The 20,193-nt window shown below is 44.0% G+C and overlaps 1 protein-coding gene across 1 annotated transcript in view; it reads right to left on the bottom strand.

Annotated features, from left to right (window-relative positions):
- Window positions 1-319: 319 nt before the first annotated feature.
- LOC146869286 (complement C4-like) overlaps window positions 320-20,193 on the bottom strand; it is a 252,295-nt gene continuing 232,421 nt past the window's right edge. Inside the window, exon 13 of the mRNA XM_085647007.1 lies at window positions 320-428. Coding sequence (XP_085503133.1) covers window positions 335-428 — 94 coding nt within the window. The 3' untranslated portion in view covers window positions 320-334. The remainder of the gene's footprint in view (window positions 429-20,193) is intronic.

Below are 20,193 nucleotides of genomic sequence, written 5' to 3'. Positions count from 1 at the left end.
TGAAGGTCACATGGTTGTTTGTATAATAGATATAGTGAACAGACTACGCAAATGAGACATCATTATTATTGTTGCTCAGACCGACCCGTTATTCCAGTAGTTAAAATCACTACTAGGTCCACATATATATTATTTAAAAATCCATATTATGTATGTTGAAACTTAATACATAATGTGAACCATAATTCTTTGGGAAAAAATCGTTTTTGATTTAACATGACTAAATTGTCACTGTTTAAACTCAAATATAATTCCCACAAATAATTACTATTTCCTGATGACCTCTCAGGGTGACAAGCAATTTAAAACATCAATCATGATATACTATAAATCATCACATCAAATCAGCACAGTGTCGGTCATAATGTCCATTTTCAAAGAAGTATCGGGCTAGTGCCCCAATATTAAGTCTTATCCAATCCATGAGTCTGTCAACAAATAAAAACAAATTTCAATTTAGTGCAATTCATTATTGTTAAAGTGCAAGTGCATTACAGTATGTTTGATATTTAAGTGCAACATTCTTAGATCTTCTGTGCAAAATAGCAATCAAAGTTAAGACCTTTACGATAAAAATCTAAAATTTCAAGATTGCAAAAAATGACAAAACATTACAAATTTCTCTATATATTCACTAGTATCAAGCGAAAAGGTTGTGCAAAAATAGTAGTAGTTTAATGCCTTTAATATTTTAAATTTTTTAAATGCCCATAATATACCTCCACCGGAATGTGGGGACACAAATATATAATATACTGCTAGTGCAAAATCAGTGTGTTCCCGCAATTCCGTATAGGTATAGGCGCACAACAATATTTCTTAATCATTTTTTGCAGAATAGAGTATTTTGTCAAGTGACTCAAACTCGCACTTTTGTTCATCGTGTTGCCACATACTTAATGTTTTCATGAAATACACCTATTTACTGACCTTCATATTTCTTCTAAGTGTTAAAAAGTAGTGTTAAATTAAAATAGTTAAAATTCAGGTAGACAATGGAAATTTGATTTAATAGTTATATTAAGTGTACATATAAATCCTCCTCTATATTCAAACCATTTGGAATTTTTGTATTGAATAAGAGTATGTACTTTGATTCCAATTTGCGCAACTTTCTTTCTCTGTCGCCACCTCTCAGATTTTTAGGAATTTGATCAATTGCAAAGAAAACAAGATCATTAATGTTTCCCTTGTGTTCTTCATTAATGTGGCGAGCTACCACATAGTTCTTATCATCATTCTTAACTGCTCTCAAGTGTTGGAGTATGCGAACGTGAACCATATGGATAGTACTTCCAATATACATTTTTGGACATGAACATTGCAAAACATAAACAACATAGTCACTTTTACAGTTCAATGAGGTTCTTATCTTCCATGGGCTATTTAACAGGGAGGATGTTACCTGTCTTTCATTCCTACCGTGCTTACAGGCCTTACACTTATAGCATTTATGGAAACCTGGGGTGGTCTGTAACCAACTCCTTCCTCCCTTATCCACACTAGGACTTATTTTAAATAAGTCCTCTCGCATTGATTTTGCTTTATTGAAAGTTATCATAGGCCTTCTTGACACACCATCATGTAGTACCTGATCCTGCTTGATTAGGTGCCAGTGCCTACACAAGCTATCTCTCACTTTCGCCTGGTAGGCGCTGTACCCTGTAATCATTCTGATCTGGTCTTGTGTTCGTTTTCTCTTCTCATTTAACTTCTCTTCATCTGGTTTTAGTAAAGTTTCTCTTTGTATGCTGTTTACTTTCTCTTTTGCCTGATTTAATACTTTAGGGGCATATCCTCGTTGTAAGAATCTCTTAGTTAAAGTACTTTGTGCTTCAACAAGAGTTTCTTTTTCACTGCAGTTCCGTTTCATCCTTAGATTTTCTGCATAGGGAATGCTAATTTTTAGACTCGGAGGATGAAAACTTTACGCATGCAGTATTGTATTTCCTGCGGTCGGCTTTTGATAAGTGCGTGTTTGTATTTTCCCTTGCGAGATGTACACCTCCAAATCTAAATATGTGACACTTATGCTGCTTATGTGTTCAGTGAATTTCTGATTGAGATTGTTCACATTGATTTTGTTAATGAACTCATATGCCATTTCTTTAGGGCCGTCCCATACAATAAATAGATCGTCAATAAAATGAATCCATTTAACTATGTTGGTCTCCCACTCAATAATGTGGTCAACTTTGAGCACCTGCTCCTCCCACCAGCCCATATGCAAATTAGCATAGCTGGGGGCGAAGCAGGTGCCCATCGCAGTCCCTTGTAACTGCCTATAAGTGTCGCCACCAAATAGAAAATGGTTATTACTGAGACATAACCTGCACATTTCAATTAGCATATTTGTGTGCTGATACAAATTAATGGGTCTCTTGTTTAAGAAGTGTCTTACTGCCCTTATGCCATCGTCATGAGAGATACTGGTGTACAAACTGACCACATCCAAAGTCATCAATAGATATGTCTCACTCCATTCTATGTCCACTATGTTATTAAAAAAATCTCTTGTATCCTGTATCTACGCAGGAAGTGTCCTCACATGGGTCTGTAGGAATGTATCAAGGTATCTGGGGGTTGGTTCAAATAAACTGCCTATGGCTGAAATAATTGGTCGCCCTGGAGGTATTTCTTTGTTCTTGTGGACCTTCGGAATTAGATATAGAATTGGTACTACCGGGTTGTCTACCTTCAAAAATAAAAATTCAGTTTTACTGATTAACCCCAAATCTCGCCATCTAGTCAGGTCCTTTACATATTTGTTCTTAATCTCTAATAGATTACTCTGTGGGACTTTTAGATTGCAATCTTTATCATTCAGCTGTGTCATGGCTTCAGTGTTGTATGCCTCTAATGGCCACAGAACAAGGTTCCCACCCTTGTCTGCTTGTCTTACAACAATATCTTGTCTATTTTGAACCTTAGTTATCACAGCCTGATATCTTTTTTCAAACTGCCCTTCATTTTTAAAAAATTCTTTACTTGACAACACCGATAATTGCTTTAAATCTTTTACCACAAGATCAGAGAACATATCAATCGCATCTTTTGGGGCATTTGGTATAAACGTTGATTTAGGTTTAAAAGTTGTGGTTGGTCTATCAAAGACATTTAAGCAAAATAAGTCATCAGTTTGACTAATTGAATCTACCACATCTAACCCCTCTGCCTCCCTTATCAATTGTTGACATGCAAATTGTACCTCCATATCTCCAACTTCCAAATTACCAGGATCCTCGTTCATCATCTCCATATTGTCTTTGCGAGTGTTACTCTTCATACTGAAAAACTTTTTCAGCTTTAACTTCCTTATATATTTAAAGAAGTCAATACGTGTTTGTGTATAGTTAAAATTAGTGCGTCTACAGAATGAAAATCCCATTGATAATACCTTGACTTCATCAGGTGTTAGAGTCAGATTGGACAGATTAATTACTGTTTCTACTTCTTCTAGTTCTTGCGTTGATGTACTTCTTTCTTCTTCTTGCCTGATCGGAGTTCCATGCCCACCCCTTCTGTTTTTCCGTTTCCGCAATTTTCTTTTCTTTGATTTTGAAAATTCGTTCTGACACCTTGAGTCCGGTCCTGATATAAAAAACCAAACTCCTCAATGATTGTTGGTGGGTTTGAGATTTCGTTCACAATAATCGCACCGTCTTCTGAGGCTGTTTCAATGTCAGAGCTGACAACTGAGCTTGTGTCAGATGTTTGACCGCGTCCACTAGCTCCTCTTGTTGATTGTGTTGCCAGGGTGCTACTGGCTTTAGAAAGCCTTTGTTTCCTGATGTTGTCAAAGCGGCGTGCAAACGTATATATTTGCCTCTCTGATAATCTTGACAGTCCCGCTGGAATTTTGTCGCTTTTCTTTACATTATAGATTGCTCGTATTTAACCAGACGTGCGTTTAATTCTGTTTGGAAATTTTGCATATCTTCATCGCCCACAAGTTTTTAAAAATCTTCCAATATAATTATTTCGGTCAGAATTTTGTCGCGGTCTTTTGAGGCATACTTTATTAATATTCTCATCATGTTTTCAGACGCGCAGGCGTTGTTCTGTGCCCATTCTCCTAACATCTCCGGGTCAGGATTTTCATATGTTGGGGCTATTAATACTCGTAAGCCTCGAGGGATTCTCCCTACGTCAAGGTATTTTGTCAATGATTTCACTTCCCACCATTTAGCTATTTCATTACGCCGTAACTTCTCTAACTTCTTTTTTAAGAGTTGCACATTATTTTCACCTTCCTTTACTTTGGAATCCACTCCACGTTTTGGTTCCGTTAATGTCTCGCTTTGCTCTTTGAAAACTGAGTCGGCGGCTTCTTCCCGCAATTTCATCAATATTTCCATTTTAAATCCTGTTTTGCTTACAAAGTGTGACTGCTTCCACCATCAAAGATTGTGCTTAAACAAACTCTAAGCTTTCGTTCCGACTCACCCGCCGGCAAATAATGTTTCCGGTTTCCTCTCCCCACTGCTGCACACGTATTGGCCGTCGACGTTACCTTTTTGCTGCTAGCTGTTTCCGCGTTCCGTTCTCAAAGAAAACTCACGATCAGCAGTCTCGGCATTTTGTATCCAGGCTCATATTACCAAGAGCAGGGGGGGGCCATCTTCGAAGTGTCTTACAAACACAACTCCAAAAACTGCCAGGAAATCGTAGAGGCACCTGAACGAGGTCGCGTCGGAGCCGCCACTATCCCAGCGCTTAGTGGCTAAATGAACAAATACTCTGCCATGACCACCGCAGATAGTGCTCTTGGGTTCCGAAGTGATGGGCTCATCCTGTGAGGAAGGATGTGATCCATTTAAGGGCATCTCCCTGGATCCCGATGTGCTGGAGTTTCTTGATGAGTGTGTGGTGGGATACGGTATCGACTGCTGCAGAGCGGTCAAAGAGGATCAAGGCCGCCGTTTCTCCCCTATTGGGAGGGATCCAATGACGGTTGGTCTTTTTTAGTGCTGTGGTTGGTGCAGAAACCAGATTGAGAGGTGTCCAGCAGGTTGTTTCTCTGTGAAAAACAGGTTCGCCAAGAGGGGCTACACGCAAGCTGTACTTGATAAAGCAGAATTTAGAGCTTTAAACCTCAATAGGGATGACACACTTAAAGATAAACCCCATAGAGACAAAACCAACCCTAAGGCGAGATTCATTACACAATCCACAGAACAAAGTGGTGCGATTTTCAATGTCTTTCGTAGACATTAGCACCTACTAATGGAGATACCAGGACTTAAGAACTCGATTGAAACCAGACCTACCATCACATACAGGAGGGGTGTCTCTTTACGAAACACTCTCTGTCCTAGTTATGTAAAGACACCAAAAATAACACAATCATGGCTGCCGCCAAAACCAAAGGGATTTTACACTTGTGGGATGTGTAATATTTGTCCCTTCGGTAGAAACAAGACCCTTTCATTCAGTTATAATACCTCTAAAGGGTTCAAAATAAACCATTTTATAAATTGCAATACGACACATGTGGTATACATACTGGGATGTAAATGCGATATCATTTATGTCGGCAGTACCATCCGCTGCTTAAAAATGAGAATACAGGAACATCGTCGGGCAATAAAATCCAAGGATAATAGATATCCAATCACAAATCATTCATCTCTTAAACACCCAGACGATTCAACTTTCTGGTTCCATGCAATAGACCATATGCCTGTCCCGAACAGAGGGGGTAATAGGGATCTACTACTAAGGCAAATGGAGGCAAAATGGATCTGTAGACTTAAGGCGACCCGGCTGGGTCACAATACTGATGGTGAAATGCACTATTTCCTTTAGCAATATAGCCTGTTGAGGATTTGAATGTTCTAACTTACCCTTCTAGGTTTTGATGTATGGGTGATATGATTAAAGGATATAACCTGTTTGCTGGATTTATATACATAATGATGTAGATGTCATCTCATTATATATGAAGTATCCCTTTACTCTTCTGAAAACTATCGCCCCTTTTTTCTGTCCTTTCTTTCTTAATTCTTGTGTCATCTTGTACAGACTTTAAACTTTATTATATACATTTCCCGGCTACTATGGGATGTCATAATTGGACAATTAATGCTACTAATTTTCGGAATGTTGAAAATTATGGTTATCGTTGTACTGTTCTTTCTTTCTTAACTCTCGTGTCATCTTATATGGACCTTAAGCATTATTTAGTACATATCCTGGCTACTCTTGGGATGTTACAATCGAATAAGTAATGTCACTATTTTGCAGAATGTCGAAAACTGTCGTTATCATTATACCTGTATCGGTTTGGGTTTATTTGAAGGAATGCCATTATATAAGTATTCCAATATATGATCTCCACTGGTACTCTTTAACCTTATCCTATATGTACTGGTTTTATTATCATGTACTCTTTACATATATTTTGATATTGTGCAGCTTACATTATCCCTTAAAACAAACAAGCCACCATTGAGTCTTTTGTTATGCTGGTATCGTTAATACCTTATAAATGTTTTTACATAATAACATGGTGCCTATTAATTTTTATGCAATATGCCATTATTCCTGCTCTAAACCCTTTTATATATGCCTGAAGCTCAATTCTGACCGTCCCTCTGGGTGCTTATTTGATACGGTATAATACAATATGTGGTCGTTACTAAAAGCGGCTCCATTTGTTTCGTTATACTTATGCTTGAGTAGTTTCTTTAAAAACTAGTTTGTATTCATATTATGTCCAATTTGTATTTAACACGTTCTCTTGGCATTACGGTACGCCATGTTAATATGCCGCGGACAAGTACAGTGGGATTGTGTTTGTTATTCTTGTGTTGTTACCGGTCTTTGGTAGCATCCTTTGCCTTTTATACATTTTGCGTGTAAATTATTGTTATTATATGTTCCCCTTTAGGATTATTTTTTATTATTCTTATTATTTTGGGTTTCTTATTTTCGGTCTGTTCTTTATTGGGGTAAAATTCGGTTTTAGACATAGTTTGTATATGATGAAACACCTTTCAAATATGGCGCGGACTGTTTGGTCGTCACCACGCTTTTGGCAATGACAAGCATAGAAGGACTATGAGCAGGCATGTGCCTACTTAAGCAAGGGAAAAATGGCGCTTCTGTTCAAATGATTGGAACAGAGCTCCGGTACTTTGACCGCGATCTACGATACTTCACAGGTAAAATCGGACGAGTGCTTTTACGCATGTTTAGTAGCACAATTATTATTTTCCGCTCTAATTATTGTAGCGAGTAATTTTTTCTGACCACTCGACCGTTAATGCCATAACTTAGGGTTGCCCTTTAGTTCGAGTTGATTTTGCTTACATCGGTATAGGTTTTTCATCTTTAATAAATGCAACATATAATAGCGAGGCTCAGATAAGACACTCATGTATCTATATGATAAGTTCCTTTCTGTACTGAAGCGTTGATACATTTACCCACTTCTGCTATGTAAATTTATTCAATCTGGTGGCTATTAGTATATATTTTGAAACTCTATCCATACCGTATGCATAAAACTATAGTAAAGCTTAGGACTCCAATGTTATATTTACACGAACATCACACTTCCATACTTGTACATTCTAGTGCGGATCTATTGATATAGGCTCAGCACAGTTTAGTTTTTTTCTTCCTCCTCTAAGACCAATCCAGATTTCTACGTAGGCCCTTAATAACATGACTTGAGTCCACATATTACCTAAGCATAATTTTGGCTGTATCCCCGTCCTCGACCGACATACTAGCAATCTTGTGGCATTTATATTATTGCGTCAGGTGCTATATTTCCTAACATATCAGTTTAAAATTATTCTTCTTGCACTTTTTGAGCGATATTATCTTTTTTACCTATACATACTATCTTTTTTACCTATACATAGTATTTGTGAATATGGGAACACAATGAAGTTAAACACAAATTGTGTTATATTTATTTTGTTTTTCTTTTCTCATAATTGTTTATACTCTTCTTTCTCTCTTTTTTCTTCTTTCTTCTTGATAGGAATATAGGCCAATAATTAGGCCCTCATTAAGGTAAGGTGATCTACGGTATTGTCTATACACTTCAACAATGCGTTGTTCTACGCAATACCAATGGCACTTTATGCCTTTCTCTCCCTTTGATTAGGACTAGGACTTGGGCCCTTGATATAATACAAGTGTACCTACCATGGATTTTTGACGAAATACTTAGCATTGATCACCAAGTTCGGGAACCTTGACCCTTCACAAATAAGCATTTTGACCTTCTTAAGTGACCTCTCGGACACGTGAGGACATATTTGGTGAGATTGTGTACTGATGTGCATTGATAATTTTAGTGATACAACTAATTATATATCTAAGTCTTGTCTTTTCTCTAATTCCTTTATATATATGTTCACTTTATATTATACTGATGTCCTCATCGTGTTATACTCTTTGGTATATATTTATACTTTCTTATAAGAAGTTTCACGTTTCTTTTCCCTCTCCTTATTTCTTGGTCTTTTTTCTTTTTTCTTTCCTCTTTTACTATGGTAAATAAGAACTAAACACTTTGAGAATAAATAATATAGCTCTGTTCTCTTTCTTTCTCAAATGTCATTAGACATTATGACCCCTTTTTTTATGAGATATATATATTGTCTGTTGTATATATATTTTTTAACTTAATCGTTTGTTGGGTCATGATTTTGTGTTTCTTGATTTGTTGTCAATTATTTCATTTAAGTATGTAACGATTATATGTATATACTTGTTATTTGTTTATAAATGTTGTATCCGATATGTTTGATTTTATATGTGGTGGTTGTATTTAGTTTGTATTTATGTATTCTTTTCAGCCCTGATGAAGTTCCTTTAGGAACGAAACGCATTGGCTGATTTTAAAATTGAAAAACTATTAAAGAAGTACATTTTGGAATACACATGAAGTGATTTGACTCTATCCTGGTGCACCATCCTTTTCTTCAATTTTGTTTCTCTCCAGGTGTTGGGTGAGTTTATGACCTTCTCAAGTACTTTAGCGGCAAAGGGAAGGGGAGAGATAGGGCGGTTGTTCTTTGGTTTACTCGGGTCACCATAGTATTTCTTAAGGAGGGTACTGGCCTGACTGATTTGTTGCGTGAGAGTTTTAAGCACTTTATAAAGTAAGGGTTTATTTTAATTAATTAAAATGTAAATACATGATGCTAAGGATTAAGGTTAGTATGTTAAGGCCTAGGGTAGGCATAAGTATTATATATATATATATATATATATATATATATATATATATATATATATGTTCACTGGAAAAACCATAGGTTTCACACATGTTATAGTTAGCTGGACATTTCACTCGTAAAAAACCAATGAAATTCCCCCGTTATAGTTAGTTCAGCTAACTATAACTCGCGCGCCCGCAATCCACTGCTGATGACGTCACATATTACATTACTCATGACATGGTCAGTGACATCACTCATGACATCACTGATGACATCTCAAATGACATCACTGACCACCGCGTGCCCACGTTACGCTACATGGGCCATGTACGCACGATGCGCTTCGCGCACCGTGCGCACATGGAGGACATATGATGCGCTTCGTTGTGAAAGGTAATATTTTAATTTTTCACATCTGTCATATGCCATGCGAAAATGGTGCCCTTCGGCACCATTTGCACATGGGGTGGAGAGAGTATGGATATTTTTTTTTTTTTTAATAATTTTTAATTTTTCACTGTTAGGTGCAATGCACAAATGGTTTCCTTCGGGCACCATTTGCACATGGGGTGGAGAGAGTATGGATAATTTTTTATTTTTTTATTAATTTTTACCGTACGCGTACGGTAAGCGTAATCGGCGAAATTATCGAAAAAATTAAAATTCCGTCTTTGGCCTTGGGGGATCTTTGAGGACTCCCTCAACATGACTAGGTGCTTAGGAGCTGTCTAAACAGCCCCTTTACATTTTTTTGGCCTTTGTTTTTTTTTTTTTTTTTTTTTAAAACCTTTATTTCGAAATTCAGGACACAGCTATTCAGCCGACAGCCCGAAGGTTCGGCAGCATTGCAAGTTAGATACAGTGATGTGTCCCCAATACAGTTCAAAGAGTAATGCAAAGGTCCAATTTTAAATAAACACAGAAAAAACACACAACAAACCCCAGCAAGGCAGAACATTGAAAGCCCATGGCGAAAGCCCCCAGGGGAGGCCGGACCCCACTCATCTACTAAGTATAAGACTGTGTGCGGAGGAAGAAGGGGAACAGCAGAGGCCCAGAACGGTTACTAAAACCAAACTGTGCTGGAAAGTAGGTCAGGGGGAAAGCTGTTCCTCGGGAGGTTCCAGTTCCGGGGCAAGACATATTCCCCCCCTGTATTGGTTCCACCGCCCCCAGATGGCATGCCACTTCCGGGGGCGACCTCTAGAGCAGTAGACCGTCTTCTCCCTAAACATGCTCCAATCCATGTTCTCCTTCCACGCGGTCAGTGTGGGGGGTCCCGAGGAGCCCCATAATCGCGCGATATCCCTTTTAGCTACCATGTTACCCAGAGTCACCCATTGGGTCTGCGCCTCATCGAGGTCAGTGGGCCCCCAGACGTTCAGGAGGCAGCACCGCGCCTCCGGCTGTACCACAATGCCCGTCACCTCCCCCATAACTGCATGGACTCTCCTCCAGAACTCCCCAATGACACCACATTCCCAAATGATGTGCAGGAAAGTACCCACCATACCACATCCCCTTCTGCACAGGCCGTCCTCCGAGAATCCCATGTGGACCAGCCTTGGCCCCGTCACATACACCCGGTGCAGTATTTTAAGCTGCACCAGCCTCAGACGCGACGGGATCGCAACCTCCTTAGGCGAAGAAACCGCTGACTGCCAGTCCTCATTATCCAATTCAAGGCCATCCCTGGTCCACTGTTCTCTCAGCCCCAATAGCAAGTCTGCCCGGATGTTTATCAACTTCTTATATATGAGCGATATCGTGCTCTCGGGCATATGACCATCAAGGACTCGGTCCTCAAGGGGAGAGGACTCCGGCACCTTCTCACCCTCCACGAGGACTGATCGGAGGGCGTGACGCAGCTGGATATACCTAAAATACTCTGAGGGCCCTAGCTCAAACTCAGTCTGCAACTCCTCGAAGGACTTCACCCTCCCCTTATGCAGCACATCTCCCACCTTGGATATACCTATCAGATCCCACTTATCAAAGCCCTTCGTATGACAGAGTCTTCCCAATCTTTCCGATTCAAACAATGGGGTAGCGAGGGTTATCCTATCCTTCCAGCCCAGCGAGTCGGTCGCCATCTTCCATACGCGCACCGCCACACCTGTGGGCCCCGTGAGGGACGAGTCTAAGGACCGCGAATACAACGCCCTGTAGTAGTTGCCGCCGCGCAGCAGCCACCTATCCATGGCATACCCAGGGCTGAGGGCAGGGCCATAAAACCCATGGTTGATCGCGCTCAGCTGCGTGGCCCAATAGTACCGTCGGATGTCCGGGAGCGCAATGCCCCCATCGTACCATGGGAGCGTCAACTTTGAAATAGCTATTCGCGGCCGCCCATCCCACAGCAACGTCCGTTGGAGGCCTTCGACCTCCCGAAAGTATTTGGCCGGTACCCAGTCCAAGGTGTTCTGGAGGGCGTAGAGGAAGCGGGGAAGAGACATCATTTTGAACAGGGCCGCACGCCCAACAAGGGAGAGCGGCAGCCTCCGCCAACCTTCAACATCTCGCCTCAAGCGTGCCAAGGGGGGAGCAGATTCCTCTCATAGCGCACAGCAGGATCCATGGATATAAAAATCCCCAAATACACGAAGCCCTGCTGGGCAACCTGTATCGAACATGTTCTAGGGATCGGTGGGACCTCGCCACTAAGAACGTACAAGTACGATTTGCCCCAATTAATCACAAGCCCCGAGTTCCTGCCGAACGATGCGAGTACGTCACAGACCACTATAAGTGACTTCTTAGGTGAGGCAAGATACAGCAGGATATCATCGGCATAAAGCGAAATACGGTCCTCGTGATCAGGCGACCACCAAAGGCCCCGTATATCCGGGTGCCAACGTATCCACGCAGCCAACGGTTCGAGGGCGAGGGCGAACAACAGAGGCGACAGGGGGCAGCCCTGCCGAGTACCCCTGCCAAGCTGAAACGGAGTAGATGCCCGACCATTCACCACAACATTCGCTAGTGGCCCCTCGTACAGCAACCGAACCCAACTCACAAACCCGCGACCGAAACCAAACTTGGCCAGCACGGCCCATAAATATGCCCACTCCACCGTGTCAAAGGCCATCGTGGCATCAAGAGATGCCACAACAGCCGGTTCACGCAGCGTGTCCGCCCTGGCGATGACGCCATGTAGCCGCCTAAGGTTCAATGCTGTGTTTCGGTGCGGGATAAAGCCAGATTGATCCGGATGGACCAAATCGCCAAGTACCCTAATCAAACGGGTAGCCAGGAGTTTGGCCAAAATTTTCAGCTCAGCGTTGAGGAGTGAAATGGGCCGATAGGAGGCGCATCTATCTCGGGGTTTACCCTCTTTATGTATGACCACGATCGACGCCAGCCGCTGATCCAACGGAAGGATCCCATCCCCCCACGCCTCCAAAAACATGACGCGCAGGTGAGGGGCGACCCTATCCGGGAACAATTTGTACAGGTCGATCGGCAGTCCGTTCGGTCCAGAGGCCTTACCCGAGTTCAACGCGCGAATCGCCCCCGCCACCTCGTCAATCGTGATGTCACCATCCAAATCGTCCCTATCTATGTCAGAGAGGCAGGGCAACTCGATATCACGGAGGAGATCAGACGAATCCTCGGGCGGCCTGTCCGACACAGAGGAATAAACCCTATGAAAATACTCCGCGAAACACTCCACAATCCCCTCAGGTTCCACGATCGCCTCTCCCCCCTCTCCAATCAACTCTGGCACCACTCTATTGACCCGTTCTTTCCTGTCCAACCACGCCAGGAGTTTCCCTGCCTTATCCCCAACGTCATAAAGGCGGCCCTGTTGTTCCCTGCTGAGGGTCTTGGCGGCGTTCGTCACCAGGTCCCTATACTCCGCCTGCTTCAGGCAAAGCTCATGCAATGAGGACTCTGTAACATCCTCCTCCATATTCCCCTCAAGGGCCGCAATCTCCTCCTCCACTTGCCGCACCTCGCAATCCCTCCGGTTTTTGGCAGCCACCACCAGGGAGAGGGCCTCCCCCCGAAGCACGGTCTTAAAAGCTTCCCACAGCGACACCGCCGAGTCCACGGTTCCCAGATTGTCCTTAAAGTAATTATCTACCTTCTTTACCAGGGCGCTGCGCATCTTGGGGTCTCGGAAATACCATGGGTTGATGGGGGCCACCCTCCCTCCTCCCTCCCGACCTAGATCCAGCCGGATCCACACTGGCGAGTGATCAGAGATACCACGTGCCATGTGCCTCGCCTCGGATATCAACGAGGCATGTGCGGCCAAAGTGAGCAGGTAGTCAATCCTGGAGAGGCTACCATGCGCCCCGGAGTGAAACGTGTATTGACTCTGTGTGGGGTGCCGGAGCCTCCAGCAGTCTATCAGACCAAACGTATCCAGGAAGTCTGGAAGCCATTTCTGAGCCCCCCCTGTGTCCCTGGGCGGGTATCTATCCAACAGTCCGGAACCCACAGCGTTGAAATCCCCTCCCACTACCAGCATTCCCCCCGGGAGAGTCAGCAAAGCCCTGCCCAGTTCAGCAAATGTGGAGGCCTGCAGGGCCGGCGGGACATAAACCGAAACCAAAACCAAAGTCCTTCCTTCCCACCTCCCCGCCACCGCCACAAACCTCCCCCTATCGTCAACAATGGTGGAGTCCACCTCAAAAGGCAACGATGCTCTAACGAGGATGCCCACACCCCTGGACCCAGAAGAGAATCCCGAGTGTGCAATGAATTTATACCCCTTCCTATTCAGGGCATAGCACGTATTGCCTATGAGATGCGTCTCCTGCAGCAGGACAACGTCTGGCATTGAACGTTTCAGAAATTGCAAAACAATCCCCCTCTTGATGCGTTCCCCCAAACCATTAACATTCCAGCTTATAACACTTAAGCCTCTACCCCCCATCCTCAAACGGAAAGAGGCCCACCCCACACCCGAGGCCCCACCATGGAACAGTCCTGAGGATAATCATCATGCCTTGCAGAAATAAACCCCCCAACAACAAACTCAAAAACCCCATACCTCCCCCCACCCTGCACCCCTGCTGCAGCTTAAAAAGCCCCCCCAACTTGCAGTGTGCCTGTCGCCCTACAAAAACAAAAATCTACAAAAAGTACCCTAAGGGAGGAAAAGAGCACCCCTCGTCCTCCCGCAACCCTCCACAGTTACTGCACTCTGTTCAAATCTTCAAGTATGGTCAAATCAAGTCAGGCCGGCTTTGAGATTTCAGCCCTGTCCATCCCGGCCACTGTCTCCATGCTCGGCTGTGTCATCCCCGGTCAGTCGCCGGGGCAAAGCGTCCAGCCATTCGTCGGCCATAACAGGAGAGTCAAAAAAGAATGTCCGATCTTCATGCACCACCCGTAGTCTGGCGGGGAAAAGCATGGCATACTTCAGGTCCAGTTCCCGAAGTCTCCGCTTCACCCCCAGGAAGCTCTGTCTCTGTCTCTGCACCTGCTGGGTGAAATCCGGATAAAAATTCACCGACGCATTCTGGAAGGGGACTGGGCCCGTCACCCTCGAAGCTTGCAGGATAGCGTCCCGATCTCGAAAATGAAAGAGCCGGGCGACAATCGGCCGCGGCGGGGCACCCGCCTTGGGCCGTCCGCCCGGCACCCTATGGGCCCTTTCCACCGCAAAAAACTTTCCAAGGCCCTTAGGCTTCAGATGACTGAGGACCAAATCTTCCACAAGCAGGTCCGTCGAAGCCTCATCCGAGGACTCCGGGACCCCGATGACGCGCACGTTGTTGCGCCTGGACCGGCTCTCGAAGTCCTCCAGCCGGCGGGCGGCGAGGTCACTCTCGGCCCTCAGCTTCCGGACCTCGTTCTGCAAATCCGCAACATCATCAGTGAGGCCCGTGGTCTTGTGGTCCAGGTCCTTAACGCGTTCGTTTGTCTTGCCCAGGTCCGAGCGGATCAAGTTGACATCCACCAGGATGGCATCCACCTTATGCGCCAGGGCCTCGAATTGCCTCCCCATCGAGGTCTGCATCCCATCAAGCGCGCCCATGACATCCTGCAGGGAGAGCTCCGGTGTCCCAGGCGAGTCCTCCTTCTGGGCATCCGGCGCCTGGCTCGATCCACTCGGCGATGTCTTCAGGAGGGCGTAGCGGTCCATACTGTTGACTAGGGAATACGTTCCCCGTCTGGTGGACTTAGTCTTCAGCCGATCCCCTTCTACTTTGCCCGACATAATGGACTCCAGGCAGTCCAATGCAGCGAAGACCGTTCCCTCTCAGAGAGAGGAATAAGGAGTGAGCAGGTCCGCCTTGTGCTGCCAGAGTAGCCCGCCGAGCGTCCTTGGGGTTATAAAGCCACCCAGAACTCTACAGTGTCCGGGCAGACAAAGGGAACGAAATCGAAAGTGAAAGAGCGAGGGCCTCCGTCCGACAGTTCACACCTCACCAGGCCGTTGTTGATCAACTAGGAGTCGGGCATCCTGCCAACTCTAGCCCCTGGCATCTCCGGGAGTTAGGCCGCAATCTTTCGCCAGTCATAAGTCCGGTTCCCGATGGGCGATCCGACCGCGGGTAACATCAATCACCTCCCTGACAACTCAGCAACACGGTGCCATGCATACCAGCAGGATTAGAGACAGGATAGTCGACGGAGGGCACGAGGGTCTCGGGAGCTCTAAGCTCACGCGGCCATCTTGGTAAAGCGCTAGGCTCCTTGGCCTTTGTTTTTTAACCCCCTCTCAGACTGTCTTCTTCCATTAAATTTTAGCTATACATATATTACAAATATTTTTTTTCATAAAGACACATATGTCATCAGCAGAGGATTGCGGTCGCGTGAGTTATAGTTGCCTGCACTAACTATAACGGGGGAATTTCATTGGTTTTTTACGAGTGAAATGTACAGCTAACTATAACTTGTGTGAAACCTATGGTTTTTTCAGTGAATTTGCAAGGTTTTTTAAATGCTAATTCCTAACTATAACATGTGTGAAACCTATGTTTTTTTCACTGAATTAGCAAGGTTTTTTAAATGCTAATTCCTAACTATAACGTGTGTGAAACCTATGGTTTTTTCAGTGAATTTGTACGGTTTTTTAAATGCTAAGTTACTTTACGCCATTCGTGGCGTGCGCGGCCACTTAACGCAGTTCGTTCCGTGCGCGCACGGTGCGCTTCGCATACCGTGCGCGCACAGTGAGCATGCGGTGCGCTTTGCGCACCGCGCGCCCACTTTACGCAGTTAGTGCCGTGCACGCACGGTGGGCACGCGGTGCGCTACGCGCACCGCGTGCCCACGTTACGCTACATGGGCCATGTACGCACGATGCGCTTCGCGCACCGTGCGCACATGGAGGACATATGATGCGCTTCGTTGTGAAAGGTAATATTTTAATTTTTCACATCTGTCATATGCCATGCGAAAATGGTGCCCTTCGGGCACCATTTGCACATGGGGTGGAGAGAGTATGGATAGTTTTTTTTTTTTTATAATTTTTAATTTTTCACTGATGTTAGATGCTATGCACAAATGGTTTCCTTCGGGCACCATTTGCACATGGGGTGGAGAGAGTATGGATAATTTTTTATTTTTTTATTAATTTTTACCGTACGCGTACGGTAAGCGTAATCGGCGAAATTATCGAAAAAATTAAAATTCCGTTTTTGGCCTTGGGGGATCTTTGAGGACTCCCTCAACATGACTAGGTGCTTAGGAGCTGTCTAAACAGCCCCTTTACATTTTTTTGGCCTTTGTTTTTTAACCCCCTCTCAGACTGCGAGAGAGAAAATGGCGGCCGCCGCTTCCTGGTTTCGACCTATTCGAATGTTTACTAAGATCTAACAGCCAATCAGAATCGCGCTCGCGCACGGCGGCGTGAGCGTTAGGTAAGCGCACCGTAAGCGCACCGTAAGCTGGCTCAGATATATATATTGATTTAAAGGCTATTTTCTCAGAATCTACTGAACAGATTTACACCAAACCTACAAAAGGCACTTCCTTGACCTGTAGACTACATCTCTGCCAAATTTCAAGGAACTCTGTTCAGCCGTTCGGGCTGTAGCTGTGTCTAAAGGTCCTATGGAAAAATGCATGGCAAAAACGCGTTTTGGGACCCCCCTTTTATCTCAGCCCCCGCTTGACGAATCCTCCCGAGACTTTCAGGGTAGGAGCGGAGCGTAGCGCCCCATTAGTTTTGAAAATTTCGCGAGGATTCGTCGACCGGCGCCAAAGTTATTCCAAATAGAATGTTGCGGTTTTCCTATGGAAACAGGGTCCTAACTATAACTACCTACTGGCGACCGCCAGTAGGTAATATATATATATATATATATATATATATATATTCTCTGAAAAAACCATAGGTTTCAGGGGCGTTATAGTTAGCTGGACTCTTCACTCGTACAAAACCATTGAAATTCCCCCGTTATAGTTAGTTCAGCTAACTATAACTCGCGCGCCCGCAATGCACTGCTGATGACGTCACATATTACATCACTCATGACATGGTCAGTGACATCACTCATGACATCTCAAATGACATCACTGATGACATCACTGATGACATCATCCAGTGAATGTGTGTTTTTCTGAAAATTACATATGTTTTATATATGTATATCTCAAGGTCGATGGAAGAATAAATGGGTATATACGTGTCTAAATGGATGATTGGTTTTTGAAAAATTGATTGTATAACTGACTAAGTGTATCTTAGTGAATACATGGCTTAGTGAGTAATGTTTAAATATGTAAATATCTGTATCAGTCTCTCACTTTGTGTATAAGTGGCTGCATGGGTTGGTGAGTAGCTACATGAGTGTCTATATAGGTTATTAGTTGGTTTTCTAAGTATCAGTATGAGTGTCTCAGTGTCTGTATGGTTCAGTGGGGGGAATTACGTAGTGCATAGGTGCATGAATGAGTGACTCACTGTTTGTATGTGTTGAAGACAGCATGTGTGCAGGACTGTATTGGTGGATGAGTGTGTGCATGGGTGTGTTAGTGAGTGAATGACTGTCTCAATAGTGTCTTTATGAGTAACTACATATGTTTTAAACTAGTATATGTGACTATTGGTGTATATAAGTGAGTATATGTGAGCGTGAGAGATTTAAAGAGTTCCTGTATGAATAAGCATGTGTTTCTATAAGTGATTGTTTAAAAGACTAAGTATGTGTAAGTTTCTGTAGAAGTAAGTGTGGTAGTGTGTGTATAACTGTATATGCAGGTAAATGGATGTTTGATTCTTTATTAGCATGAGTGACTATGTGTGTGAGTAACTCTATGGATGAGTGGCGTTGTGTAACAGGATGTATAGGTGTATGAGTACATATGATGAGTGAGTACATGTATGAGTGACTGTATAGGACTGTTGGTGAATGAGTGGATGTGTATGTGGATCTTAGAATTACTGAATAGGTTGTTGTAACTGGTATTGGTATGTCCATTGTTTTGAAAATTTTACTTTCTATTTTTGAATGTGTGTATCAAAGGTTATATTAGGGGGAGAGGAGGTCTGCCACTCTATCACAAGGATGATGTCATCAATGATGTCAATTGAGATGTCATCAGTGATGTCATGAGTGATGTCACTGACCATGTCATGAGTGATGTAATATGTGACGTCATCAGCAGTGCATTGCGGGCGCGCAAGTTATAGTTAGCTGAACTAACTATAACGGGGGAATTTCAATGGTTTTGCACGAGTGAAAAGTCCAGCTAACTATAACGCCCCGGAAACCTATGGTTTTTTCAGAGAATTTCGAAGGTTTTTTAAATGCTAATTCCTAACTATAACGTGCCTGAAACCTATGGTTTTTTCAGTGAATTTCAAAGGTTTTTTAAATGCTAATTTCTAACTATGCCTACAGAGATAGGACATGTGAAGAAAGAAGAAAAAACGCACAGAAAGAAAAAAAAGAAATGCAGAAAGAAGCAACAGAAGTCCTCAAAGACGAAGAAAAGTGCAGGAAGAAGGATAACGTGCAGAAAGAACAAACAGAAGAGCAGAAAGAAGCCTTGTTGCAAAATCATCCTGTACCCTCAACTTTTTCAGACGGATACTGGTGGTAACTGAGTCTGACTAACCAGTCCTAGAGCCAGTGCTATGTTAAAAGACACTCAGAATACAGTGGAAACACCTACATACACTAGGGAACACTATGCGTTGGGGTCCCCCTGTGATTAGCATGACCTCCTCTGTAAGCCCCTAGTATATAATAGGGCAGGGGATTAAAACTACCTCTTAAAATGCGCCACAGGGCGTGTTTGCACACGTCACCTCAGGCCCCGTCCCCTCCTTCCCCACTGTATAAACACGCCCTATGGCCGTTTTAAGTTGGGAGATTAAGTCCCCTTGAATCCTGAGGGTCCCTAGGGTCCAACTAGCCCACTAGGTACCTCCAATAAGCGCCACAGAGCTGCGTTGCAGAGAGGTGTAAAAAGTGGCACGGCCTGGACCACCTCTCTGCAACGCAGCTCAGTGGCGCTTACTGGAAGCACCTGGTGGGCTAGTTAGCCCCCAGGGGCCCTCAGGATTGAAGGGGAATTATTTCCCCAACTTAAAACGTGCCATAGGGCGTGTTTGCACACGTCACCTCAGGCCGTCCCCTCCCTTACCCACTGTGTAAACACACGCTGTGGCCGTTTTTTAAGTTGGGAGATTAAGTCCCCTTGAATCCTGAGGGTCCCTAGGGGCAAAATAGCACACTAGGTACGTCCAATAAGCGCCATTGCAGAGAGGTGTAAAAAGGGGCACGGCCTGCACCACCTCTCTGCAACGCAGAGCAGTGGCGCTTACTGGAAGCACCTGGTGGGCTAGTTGGCCCCCAGGGTCTCTCAGGATTGAAAGGGAATTATTTCCCCAACTTAAAACGCACCAAAGGGCGTGTTTGCACACGTCACCTTAGGCCCCGTCCCCTCCCTTCACCACTGTGTAAACGCGTCCTGTGGCCGTTCTAAGTTGAGAGATTAAGTCCCCTTGAATCCTAAGGGTCCCTAGGGTCAAACTAGCCCACTAGGTACCTCCAGTAAGTGCCACAGAGCTGCGTTGCATAGAGGTGTAAAA

The sequence above is a fragment of the Triturus cristatus genome, chromosome 1_1 (assembly GCF_964204655.1).
Source record: "Triturus cristatus chromosome 1_1, aTriCri1.1, whole genome shotgun sequence".
In the NCBI taxonomy this organism is placed as follows: domain Eukaryota; kingdom Metazoa; phylum Chordata; class Amphibia; order Caudata; family Salamandridae; genus Triturus; species Triturus cristatus.
This window is presented reverse-complemented; position numbering and strand designations above follow the sequence as displayed.